The sequence below is a fragment of the Eurosta solidaginis genome, chromosome 2, assembly GCF_040869045.1.
Source record: "Eurosta solidaginis isolate ZX-2024a chromosome 2, ASM4086904v1, whole genome shotgun sequence".
Classification (NCBI taxonomy): Eukaryota; Metazoa; Arthropoda; class Insecta; order Diptera; family Tephritidae; genus Eurosta; species Eurosta solidaginis.
This window is the reverse complement of record NC_090320.1, coordinates 124,288,876-124,301,979: the sequence shown is the minus strand read 5'-3', so window position 1 is coordinate 124,301,979 and position 13,104 is coordinate 124,288,876. Positions and strand designations below refer to the sequence as shown.

General features: G+C 40.4%; 1 protein-coding gene across 6 annotated transcripts in view; it reads left to right on the top strand.

Moving 5' to 3' along the window:
- The window catches only part of Cdk5alpha (Cdk5 activator-like protein), a 700,666-nt gene that overhangs the window by 536,662 nt on the left and 150,900 nt on the right, over nt 1-13,104 (top strand). The window contains exon 5 of one of the 6 annotated variants that reach the window (XM_067769662.1): nt 1,747-1,829. The exons of the other annotated variants lie outside the window; for them this stretch is intronic. Coding sequence (XP_067625763.1) covers nt 1,747-1,768 — 22 coding nt within the window. The 3' untranslated portion in view covers nt 1,769-1,829. Of the gene's footprint in view, nt 1-1,746; nt 1,830-13,104 lie in introns of those variants that run through there. 6 annotated transcript variants of the gene reach the window in all.

The window sequence follows — 13,104 nt, the reverse complement described above, 5'->3', positions numbered from 1 at the left end:
ATGCAGGAGTTCATCGACACGAACCACTTGGAACCTGCAAAGGAATTAATTCACTAAGTTAAGGGTTGTATTTAATTCATGAGCTAAAATCACCAATACGAATTCGCTGAACGACGCCTTGTTTGTTGGACCACAATTGCAGCAGGACTTATTTTATATTTTGACGCGCTTCATAACACATCGATATGCAGTAACAGCGGTTATAGCTAAACTGTACAAACAGGTGCGCAACTCTGAGTATAACATTCACTTGCAACGTGTCATCTGGGGCTAGGATTCGTTCTTACCAATGCAAGATTTTCATATGAGCTGTCAGCATAAGTTTATATGGATGATCTTCTTACTGGTACATCAATAAAGTATCTACAAATTTTGCAATGGAAGGTCTTCGACACACTAAAAGATGGTGGATTCGAGCTACGGAAGTGGTCTTCCAATTCCGCCGAGTTTTACAACCCTATTTCGAACACGGAAGAAAATGTATGGCATTACTTAATCGATAGTAAAGAATTCCACGCCTCGGGTTGTGGAATACAGTTGGTCTGAAAAGACCACCTAAGACTCGGAAGAAAAGAGCATTTTTAGCGAACGAAAGTACTTTCTTCGACCTTCTAAGGCTGCTGTGTCCTACAGTTATTACATCTAAGTTATGCGTACAGGGGGTTTGCCGCAGTTAGGTTGACTGGATGACGTTAACCCAGAACCCATAGCTGTTAATTGGTTACCCGCTAGCTTGGCTTAGGTACAGGCGGGTCGGCCAAAGAGTTGCACATATTTTCAAATGCATTTGAGCACTCTAACGCTGCGGTTTGATACACCCGGACCGTAAGAAAAGATGGAAGATTACTGTCGAGCTGAGTAAAGTAGCACCCCTAAAATCAGCGACATTGCCTAAATAGGTGCGAAACTGAAAATTCTCCATCAGAGATTAACTCTGAGCAACATTGGTGGAGAGGTCCAGATTTCTTGAGAAGGGACAAACATTTCTGGTAGCAAACGTCAACGGAGTAGCACACAATCGAGTTGGGGGTTGGGAGCAAGGTATTAATGCACGTCACGAGTTCAAATGAGTATTGGTAGATTATGACGAGGTATTCATTTTAAACAAAACTTTGTCGCGTATTGGCTTACTTCTTAGGAGTTGTCTACAATACCGAACAGCCACCCAACTCCGAGCTTCGACGCGATTTGGACCTCCAGCCATTAGATCTATATAGCCGGGTTGCAATTAATTAGAATTCACAAATATTCTTCTTTTCTTATGAGATCTCCCCCGCGTCCAAAGTTTATCATCCACGCTATTCATATTTATATACTTCACGCTGGCCCCGCATCATGTAGGTGGATCGACAAGAGCGATATTGCATTGGAGGAGCTCGCAGCTTGACACGAAGCATTTATCACTAATGCGTTAAATACATCCTCTTGAATTGTAATCTCGCCACAGAATCAATGAAATAGCTAGACGAAATACATATCACATTCGCTGGCGGATTTCGCTGGACCGTACATGTATAAATTCATCCACGGTACAGGAGCACCGGCCATTATATATTATGCTTATGTATGCATGTGTACATGCGGCCTATAATAAATAAAGTTTTAGATAGTGTGTTGTTAGAATTGTAGTCAAATTTTGAATTCTCTTCTTTATTAAAGTCGTTTCTTTATACAAAATTTCTATAAGCTAAAATACTTACTTACACTAATACTAAAACTAAGTGTATTACATGCATATACTTTCAGTTTCCTGGGAACTGCATTCTAAGCATAAATAAAATTAGCTGTGGGAAATGCAATGCAAGCATAAATAAATTGTGGCAATAATTTGTATGCAGGTAAAGGCTTGTGGCGAGCATTTGGTCAGCTTTAAACAGCAATATAATAAGGTTCAAGTTACTACGCAGTGCACGGCGTAGTTACCGTGGCGTGTGAAAATATATGTGTGTACAAAGGAATGAATATGTCAATGAATCTCAGGCCGTACCAAACCGAGCCAAAATATATGTATGTATGTAAGATTCAATGCATTTTAAGGCATTCCAAAATGGATCAAAATATATGAATGAATAACTTAATGAGTGAATGCTACACCATCCGCCTTTGAAAGAGTAGTCATGCATGATTTGTGCACCACTCATGGATGGCATAGTTATTTTGTTGATTTGTGACGTAACTTTATCTGTTTATGTATTCTTTATGTTCCTTTTTTATTTGTTTACAATTTTTTTTTTTTCATATTATCATATAAGTACTTAATGGATATTATGAGTAAAGTGGAATGCTTTTATTCATTGTAATTTAGATTTTTCTAGTTAGGATATTTTGTTGATGCCTAATTCAAATTTATAATAGTTTATGCCTATTTTAGCAAATTATTATTTTCTTATTATCATTTTCTATATTATTGGGAATTATAGTGTAATTATTTTTACTATCTACATTTCTACTCTATATTTTATTAACGAAATTATTTTTCCTATCAATATTACGGAACCTATTAACTAAAATTATGACCTCTCTAAAAGGCGAGGTTTTCCAAGATGAAAGCGGTTAAACAAAGCTTTTATTTTGTTTTTCTGTTAGCCTAACTAATATTTATAGACGTAGAAAGTCAAATTTATATTTATGTTTATTTATTTAACGCTATATTTCTAATAAGCAATAAAGATAATTGATTTAGATTTCCTCAGGTTAGTTTAGGTGGTAGCTGCCCTGAGAAGGATAGCTCACTTGGACAACACGAAGGTCCGTTGTGATACCACATACACCAAAAATAACGGTGACTTAGATCTAGCTATTTAGAGAATCGTTGGGCAGCAACGATAAAGCTCCGAATGATACCGATCTCAACTTTGGATAAATCCTCGGGAGATCCAAGTGAGTCGCGACCGAAGTACTTTCGCATACTTCTGGCATTAGCTGGGCAATCAAGCATAAAGTGATTTGGTGATTCGACCTCATCATCCTCCATACAGCTGCAGCAGGGTGGAGTTTCCAGTATATTGAGACGTACCGCATGGATACCCATGGAACAGTGCCCTGTCAAAGCCCCAATGACCATTGATAGGGGAGCCTTAGTGAACTCAATTATTTCAGCAGACCTCCTGCCATCCACTTTCGGCCATAAAGATCTTGCTACCCTGCAAGATATGGTGTACGCCCTACGTTTGCTGAGCTGACTCGAGGCCCAGCTATAGAGGAGCAATCCACAGGTGGCCAGCGGAATCCCGAAATCCCTACAGCCATCTTCATCCGGTTCAGTTGTACCGATGCGGACTAGGAGATCCGCTTGACACTTACCCGGGATATCACTATGGCCCGGGACCCAGATAATCTTAATTATAAAATAATTCGATGCAACCGAAGCTAGGTCAGGCACTCCCACACCACCCTCGATCGCACTGTAGTTGACCTCAAAGCCTTGATAGCCGCTTGGCTATCAGAGTAGATGTTAAATTCCCTAGCCGTAGTAGCACTGGATAGCATTTCATCGACCGCATCCTTAATCGCAGCAACTTCCGCTTGGAATACACTGCAGTGATCAGCCAACTTAAACTTGCGGCTTACATTTAGCTCTTGACTAAAGACCCCCCCCCCCCCCCTCCCCCAACCTTTCCGTGCAGCTTCGACCCATCCGTGAACAAGTTAACTGGTCCCATGCCCCACATAATTCCTCTTCCGCACTCCTCTTCGGTGGAATGACTGGGGTGAAGGTTGTAAAGGGAGCAGTTATCGGCATACAATAATCCGTTCTGTCCGGGATAAAGTCGAAACTGGAAAGAAGGCTAGAGTTTCCGAAGTCAGAAAGCCCATAGCCCATATCACGAAGCCTGACCAACGACCTTGCCGCGGCCGCCTTTCCCGCAATATCTACTGGATATATGTTCAGCATTACGTTCAGTGCCAAGGTAGGTGTTGTTCTGAAAGCGCCACTGATACCGATCAGCTCCGTCCGTTGCACTGACACTAACATTTTGGAGGTGCTCGCCGTGTCCAGTGCTTTCCACCAGACCAGCACCCCATATAGCAGAATCGGTTTGACCACCATCTCATAAAGCCAGTGTACTACTCCTGGCGAGATTCCCATCTCTTTCCGATAGCCCCTCTGCAGCAGTACAGGGCAACAGCGGCCTCCTGGCCCGATCTTCCACATTGGGTCTCCAGGACAGTTTCTTGTCCAAAACAATCCCCAAATATTTAACCCTATCAGAAAGTACCAACGGTACTCCTCCAATCGAGGGAGTTCTGAAATCGAGCATCTTATATCTCCTTGTAAAAAGAACCAATTCCGTTCTTCCCGGGTTGACCACCAATCCACATGATTCAGCCCGCCTAGCCACAGTATCCAGGCAGCCCTGCAGAACATCGCGCAGGATGCCCATAAATTTGCCTCTGACTAGGATAGCGAGGTCATCTGCATAGGCAACCACCCGACAACCATTTGCTTCCAGCTCCACAAGAAGCTCGTTGACTACCACAACCCAGAGCAGAGGAGATAGGACACCCCCTGTGGCGTGCCACTGCACACCTTCCTCTTAATTATAGCCCCTTCCCACTCCGTTGCGACAATTCTGCCGCAAAGAAGTTTGCTAATAAATTCAACCAGAGCCGCCTCGACTACTAAACCCACCAGAGCTCTTTCCATTTCCCCCGGTAAGACATAGGTAAAAGCCCCCTCTATGTCTAGAAAGGCTCCCAGACCACACTCCTTGTGTTCTGGGGACCCATCTATTTTCTTTACAATGGAATGGAGAGCCATCTCCGTCGATCTGCCCTTGCATGCGTACTGATGCTGTGAAGCCGACAGTAACCCTCGAGGTATCCTTTCCCGTAGATACAGGTCAATCAACCTTTCAAACGTCTTAAGAAGAAACGACGAGAGACTGATTGGCCTGAAATCCTTAAGTGATACATGAGAGCTTCTGCCGGCCTTCAGAATGAAGGTAACCCTAACCGTGTGCCAAGACTTCGGGATATAGTTAAGCCTGAAGCAGTTAGTGTAGATGATGGCCAAGCAGCGGCAGGAAATCCCCAAAGACTTTTGAAGTTGCGCAGGAATGATTCCATCCGGGCCTGGAGACTTATAGGGCTTGAACGATCCTATAGCCCAGGTTATTTGACTTTCCCATAATGGAATGGCAGCTACTTCTGCATGGCCAACGACCGCCGACCATGCAGGCGAAGATCCCTGCGCAACTGGGACATCGGGAAAATGATTGTCCAGTAAAAGCTTCAGGGACTCTTCGCTACTCATCGACCAGTCCCCACCATCATCTCTCAGATACCCCAGAGGAGCGGGAAGTCTAGTGAATCCGACCACCAGGGCGGGTTGCCCTTCCCCCTGTAAGTTTTCAATGGACAGGACAGTTGAAAGGCGCTATTGCTTGCCGAGGTGAAGTTTTCCACCAGAACGTCTATCTCAGATTCGGACAGGCCCGAACCAACGATAGGCGCCGCAGGAAATAGCCCTCCCAGCTTCCTACAATACAAGTCCCATTTAGTACTTTTAGGCTTTCTAAAAGATATTTTACCGGGACATTCTTCGTTCACCGAGAATTCAATATATCGATGATCCGAGAAGGAGTGCTCGCTGAGAACCCTCCAGCCAATATCCGACCTTCCAGTTCTCTACTAACCACGGTGAGGTCCAGGACCTCCTCCCTTTGCGCAGTAATAAAAGTCGGGTCATTCTCCCTATTACGTATACAAAGCCCCTCATCTACAATAAAAGTAAATAAAGACTCACCTTTAGTGTTGGTATCCGAGCTTCCCCAGATGCTATGATGGGCAATCGCATCGGCACCGATGATCACGCCAACAACTCTCCGCCTTGCTTCATCGGTGATTTTGCCCAGAATCGCAGGCGGTGGTCCCGTTACGTCCCCATGGGGCATGTACGCTGAGACCATCCACATTTCATTACTGCCTTGCTCGAAGCAGCAGTGGTTACGTCAGCATTGCTGAAATTAGAGAGAATAAAAGATTTAATCTCTTTTTTAATAAGCACACAGGATGTAGACCTACCTGCCTCCCCATGCACCAAGGTGTTGAATTTTCCAGTCCTTAATCCAGAAATCTTGCTGCCGTTACTACTCCGCCACGGCTCCTGGACAAGGACTATATCCACTCTGCAGAGCACCAAATTTGCGGAAGCCGCCTTAGAGTGCTGAAGATTGATTTGACGGATTTCCACCAAAACTGCGCTTCTTCCCCACCCGACACTTCGCCGATTCGCCCGTTGTGTAGCCGCCCTTCAACGGTCTCGTGGTTATCTATGATACGTAGGGAGGCCACGCGAAGATTGACGCATGTAAGGGACCTAGTCCACTGAATCAGGATTGAATCGAGTGTAGGACCTATGTAGGACCTAGTCCAAGATGAAGTGTGGATTTGAGTATTATCTTAGCTCTCCATCCGCATTTGTCCAAGCATTAAAATGCCTGCTATGATTCCTGAATAAAGACAACCACCTGGTTTAAGTCTGTAGTCAAGAATACTTTATTTTGGCCCATCGCCAGCTTTTATATGTTTACAGTGAAGATCTTAATTCTAATCATGCACACAAAATTGCTTACTTGCTAAATTGAACTTTGGAGTATTTTTCATAATCGATTTCTGCTTGAAATACATACAAATGCTTAATTGCTAATTGTTTCTGAAATAAATGTGCCACTTGTAATGCGATCACACATTGCTAATCTATGCAATGCGGTCACACATTGTTAAGCTATGGGGCACAGGTGTCTCATATGTAAAGCTATGCAATCGAGATTTCAAACCTGTTGACTCAGCAATATGTATCGCGTGCATTAGTGTGATCAGGCACACTACACCCTAGCCCTTAATAAAAATGTAAATTAATTGTAGTTTCTTAAAATATAGATTAATTTATATTCGGTTATATCTTAGTGGGTGTTTATATGGTAAATTATTTATGTAAATATATAGAAAATTCTAGGTAAATTATTTATGTAAATATATGTTGAATTATTTATGTAAATATATAGAGAAAAATTATTTATGTAAATATATGGTGAATTATTTATGTAAATAATAGAGAAAAATTATTTATGTAAATATATAGAGAAAAATTACTTATGTAAAGAATTGAAATTTTTTTTTCTACTTACTCCTATCTTTAACTACATTATTATTATGTACAGTTATTTCCTTTTTGTTCTTTACAATTGTGCTATTTGGCCCATTTTGTCTAATTATTTTATAGGGTCCTTCAAATGGTACTTCTAATTTTCTTGTGTTGCCTACTTTCAAGTAAACATAATAATTCACTGTAAAGTTTGCTTCGTTTGTTTTTCTTTAGCTCTTACTTTGCTTTCTTGCAAATTTTTAGCAGCATTGTCATGTGCATATCTAAGCTTTAGCTTTAGTTCATTCAAATAATTGTCTATGTTGTACACTTTTTCTTTGGTGCTTACTATTTCATTCGGTAATGCACATAGTTTACCAAATACAACCTCATAGGGGGAATATTTCGTTGACGTGTGTGGTGTCGAATTGTAAGAGTACATATAGTATGGAATGAGCTCGTCCCAATTATCCATGCTTTTCAGTGTCATTAAATACTCGGTTTAATACTCTGTGGTTTCGTTTAATTGAACCTAACATCTCATGATGAAATGGAGTTGGATGCACTTTATTTATTTTTAATTGTTTGCATATATTCTTTAGCAACTCATTTGTGAATTCTGTGCCTTTGTCAGTTTTTATTTTTCGCATACACCCATACTTCAAAATAAACTGTTCGACAATTGCCGTTGCAACCGTTATTGCGTATTTTGTTTCAAGGGGAATTATGACGACAAACTTTGTAAGTTCGCACTGCAATGTCAGCATATAACGGAAATTTTTGGATGGTCGAAGCGGTCCGACCGTGTTAATCACGATTTCCTCAAAAGACGTTGTTGGTGTGTCAGTGACATTGTATTCTTCTTTTGTGTATCGTGTTACTTTTGCTTTTGCGCATTGTTTGCAGTTATTTACGTGTTGTATTTAATTTTTGCTAACATTCTTCTTATGCCGCTGTGGCCACCATGAATTGAGTTGTGGTAGTCCCTTATTATTTTTTGCATTACTTTTTGTGACTCAATTCTTTTTGGTTGTTCGTATAGGTTTATATCCAGGCATTGATTTCTATCTCCATGTTTCTGTAGCTCATTGAACATGGTTTTGAATTCAGTTGTGCTTATTTTGTCAACTATTTGACTATTCTTTGTAAGCGATAACTTCTTTAAGCCTTTATTGCTGGCTTTGTCTAATAGCTTCCTCAAAATCGCTTCAACATTCGATAATGAGTTGTCACTATATTCTATAATTAGGTCACCATTCACTGCAATTGTGAAATCTTTATGCTTCGTGCTTTCATTATTCCTATGTCTAAACTCAAGACGTTTTACGCCCCTTATATCAGAAATTGATGTGCATTCCCAAATATGTAGGTGATCAGTCTGCAAATTTGTGTTCGAAGCTCCCATATTCTGTGACCTTTTTGAATCTTCTTCTTTTTCTTTGAAGTTTGCAGATTATTCTTCATTGCCCTGGTTACAATGTTTTTCTGTGCTTGGGAATCATCTCTTTCAGCTTTTCTGTGTTAAGCTGAATTCGTGAGAGTGCATCAGTATTAGTGTTCATTTTGCCTTGCTTATATACAATGTCAAAGTCGTAGTCCATTAAATCGACTCGTATTCTCGTCATTTTGGACGAAGGCTTATTGTGTATGAACAAGCTTACCAATGCCCTGTGGTCTGTGTATACGGTGAATTTTGTGCCGTACAGATAAGACCTAAAGTGATTATACCCCAATGAATTGCCAATAATTCCTTTTCTATTACTGACTTGTTCAATTCATGTTTGTTTAGGGATCTACTTGCATAAGCAATAGGTCTATCTTTCCCAACTTCACCTTGTGATAGTACCGCTCCTGGGGTAAAGTTGGAAGCATCAGTAGTTAGTATAAACCGTTTTTGAGAAGTCAGGATACGAAAGAATCGGTGGACAGAGCAGTTTGTCTTTCAACGTGTGAAAGGCTTTCTCTTGTTCGCTGTTCACACAGAATGGTTGGTTCTTCTTTATGAGTTGATTCAGTGGTCGTGCTATTTCTGCAAAATTCTTTATAAATAGTCTCTAGTAATTACAGAATGCAACAAAACTTCTTACTTCATCGGCGTTTCTCGGTTTAGGATAGTTGTCAACTACACTTTGTTTGCTGGGATCAGTTGTTACGCCTTTATTTGTGATTAGATGGCCTGACTTTTGTTTTCAGAAATTTGCATTTTGCAGGATTGAGTTTCAGGTTATATTTACTCAATCTGGCTAACACTTTTTCCAAATTTTTTTTGTGCTCATGCAGGCTCTTCCCAAATATTATTACGTCATCTACATAGAGAAATGCCACGTCAGTAAGTCCAATGAGCGCAATCGACAACATTCTCTGGAAACTATTTGTCGAGATTTTCAAACCGAATGGCAACCTTTTAAATTGGTAGTATCCTTTGCTTGCTGAAAATGCTGTTAGCTTTTTGAAACATTGTCCAACGGAATTTGGTGAAATGAACTTTTCATGTCTAATGTGCTGAAGTATAGTGCTCCTTTGAGCTTGTCCAAAACGTCATCCAAGCGGGTTATTGGAAATTTGTCAGCCACGATCTTTTTGTTTAATGATCTAAAATCCACCACTAATCGCCACTTTTTATCTTCAGAGCTACCCTTTTTTGGAACGACTAGCAGAGGTGAGTTATAAGGGCTAGTCGAATGTTCGATAACATCATCCTTTAGTAGTTTTTCAACTTCCTGTTCGATCACCTGTTGCTGAACGTGAGGCATTCTGTAGTTTTTAATATATATAGGTATTCTATCCGCGAGCTCAATATGTTGCTTGTAGAAGTTATTGGTAGTTAAGTTTTCTTCCTTTAAGTGAAACACATGTTGATATTTTTTGCATATTTGCAATATTGCATTCTTGTCACTATTCGACTCGTTGTCTAATGCTGGTTCATCCCTCATCGTCATGAACCTCTTGTCATTCTCCGTATGGCAGTTTAGTTTTCCATAATTGTAATAATTTATTCTTCTATGTTGGTTCCACTCTGTTTTTGAATCTTCTAACCGCATGTATATTGGTAATGTGATTTGGCTGTCCTTCAGTTGAAGTGTTAGAGCATTCGTTTCGTAGTCAATTTTACATTTGTAATTCATTAGGAAGTCTCTACCTAGGATTCCATCTGCCTCTAGTTTGTTTATGTGATGCAGAATGTAGAATTTGTTTTTTATTTTATGATCTTGACAATTGATATCAATTTCAACTGCTTTATTTGCAGTCATTGTGCAATTTGCGATGCCTTTTATTTTGCAAAGTGAGTTTATTGTGGCGACATTCTTTAAACAACTTTCTCTTTTATCACCGAGATATCACCTCCTGAATCAACCAGCAGTGCTATTATCTTCGCATTTATCCTTGCTTTTATGAAGTTTGTAGTGGTTCCTTCCCCCAGGCATCCTATGGTCTGTAGTTTTGTGGCTTCGAGTCCTGAAGGCTCGGAATATATGAATTTTCTTTGCCCAAACTTTTGTTTTGATTTTTGCCATTGTAGTTTCTGTTGTTCAGGCTATTGTTCTTAGATTTAAACATGTTCTTATTAGTCGAGCTAGAGGTTATTTCACTTGCAATATGGATTGCTTCTATCAGCTTTTTTTGTCTCACCGCTGCTACTATTGTCTTGTGCGGCTCTGACAAACCGTTTTTGAAAGCTGTTAGACCAATTTGGTCGTTTAATCTAACGATTATTTCACTGTGTTCACTCCCTTCCTCAAATATTTGTATTTCATTCAAGGAAGCTATTTGATTCTGTATGGGGGAAGCAAAGATGTGGATTGTCCGAGAACCCTGTAGAGTTCTATTGATTTCTGCATGCAACCCAGATGCGGTCTTGTTTGATCGGAATGCATCTTTAAGGGTTACTTTCAACGTTTGCAAGTTGTGAGGTGTTACTTCCGTCAAGATTTTATTTATCACCTGTTCCACCAATTTTGTGGCTAGTACGAATTTCATATGGATCGTTTTTTGAGCTTGATCCGCAAGGGTATCATGGTAGAATTCAATCAGCCCTAAGAAATTGCTGAGCTCTTTAAAGTCCCCATTGAATGTTGGGATGACTTTAGTGGCTGTTACCAGATGAAAATTTTGCATCGTTGCTGAATTCGCTACTGTTTTATCAATCGGTTTTATTACTTCTATTGATGGTAAATCCCGAACGTATTATTCGTCAAGCGAACTTCCCTCCTTAAGCTTTTCAGTACTCATTCACAATGGCAATTCTAACTAAAAGCTTTCAAGAAGTTTCTATACATAATTTTCATTTGCTGGATGTCTGCACGTCCTTAAAAGTTTCGATTTCTAGTTTTCTTTTCGCAGGATCGCCATCTAAGGGACCTAGTCCACTGAATTAGGATTGAATCGAGTGTTACCCTAATTCTTCTATGTAGGACCTAGTCCAAGATGAGGTGTGGATTAAAGTATTATCCTAGCTCTCCAGCCGCATTTGTCCAAGCATTAAAATGCCCGCTTTGATTCCTGAATAAAGACAACCACCTGGATTAAATCTGTAGTCAAGAATACTTTATTTTGGCCCATCTCCAGCTTTTATATGTTTACAGTGAAGTTCTTAATTCTACTCATGCATACAAAATTGCTCACTTCCTAAATTGAGCTTTGCAGTATTTTTCATAATCGATTTCTGCTTGAAATACATACAAATGCTTAATTGCTAATTGTTTCTGAAGTAAGTGTGCCACTTGTAATGCGATCACACATTGCTAAGCTATGCAATGCGATCACACATTGTTAAGCTATGTGTCACAGGTGTCGCATATGTAAAGCTATGCAATCGAGATATCAAACCTGTTGACTCAGCAATTTGTATCGCGTGCATTAGTGTGGTCAGGAACACTACACGCATTACCTTATGGGCAATGCGTTCAGAGCCAGACCGGACGCAAAGCGGGAAATTTTTCAGGGGCACCTACACCACTAACTTAGTGGAGCCGGAACGTACCTTATGGCCCGCAACGGTTTTAACGGGACGTGGGCAGGTGCAGCATTAGCCTACCAGCCATTTCCGTAAGGTTTCACCCCGACCTAATAAGGTGGCAGAATACCTCACCTACCAGCCTAAAGTCATCAAGTCCAAAACAGATTCAAAATCAAAATCCCTCACATTCCAGTCCGTCATCGTTGTGTACCGATCTTGACCCATAACAGGGTCCTCCTTCCACTGAGCTCGGCACAATGACTCAGAGGTGCCTGTTTTATCGAGTTGTCCTCTCTAGATCCGCCATTATCAGTAGAAGCAGGGGCACCCCGTGCAGGACGTGATAACTAATCACGTGTGACAATTCGTCACTACGGCCCGTCTAAGATTGATACCAGTCCCTGATCCAGAGCCTGGAATCACGTATGATATCCAAGCCAAATATCCTAACCCCCAAACTAGAATTCCTTACTTTACCACCTTTATCCAACAAAAGCCTCTGCATTGTTATAAAAAAAACGTGTAGAATAAGATGATGGTTACAGTCATCATCGGTTGAAAATTTACATTGTTCTAAAAAGCGGGATTTCTGAGTGTATAATGTACAGTAGATTGGGTAAATTCAGTTGCTGCTAGAGCAAGAAGTAGTTGTATAGTGAAAAGTAGTTAAACCAATGGGTACAGTGGATGCAAAAATTGTTCATACCATTTTCATATTTTCCAGCAATATTTTTATTAGATCTTGTGTGTCATGCGATTTCTGCGGTGGGCACCAAGACAGAATCGTCATGATATTTATGAATAATTTCTTTAATTTCCGCGGGATTTGTCACATTCCTAACCTCTGGGGTTAGTGCTATTATTAGGTTTTTGAGAACTTGGGTACCTATTTTATAGTATTTAAATTTGCTTACTCGAGTATTCATTATTATTGACCAATATGTCTCCTAAGGGACAATTGTCTTTCTTACAAGTCCTAGATTGCCGGCATTTCTCAGCCTGGTCGAATATTGTCCTAAGTTAATAATTTCCTCAACAATCCGGTTGCTTGTATTTA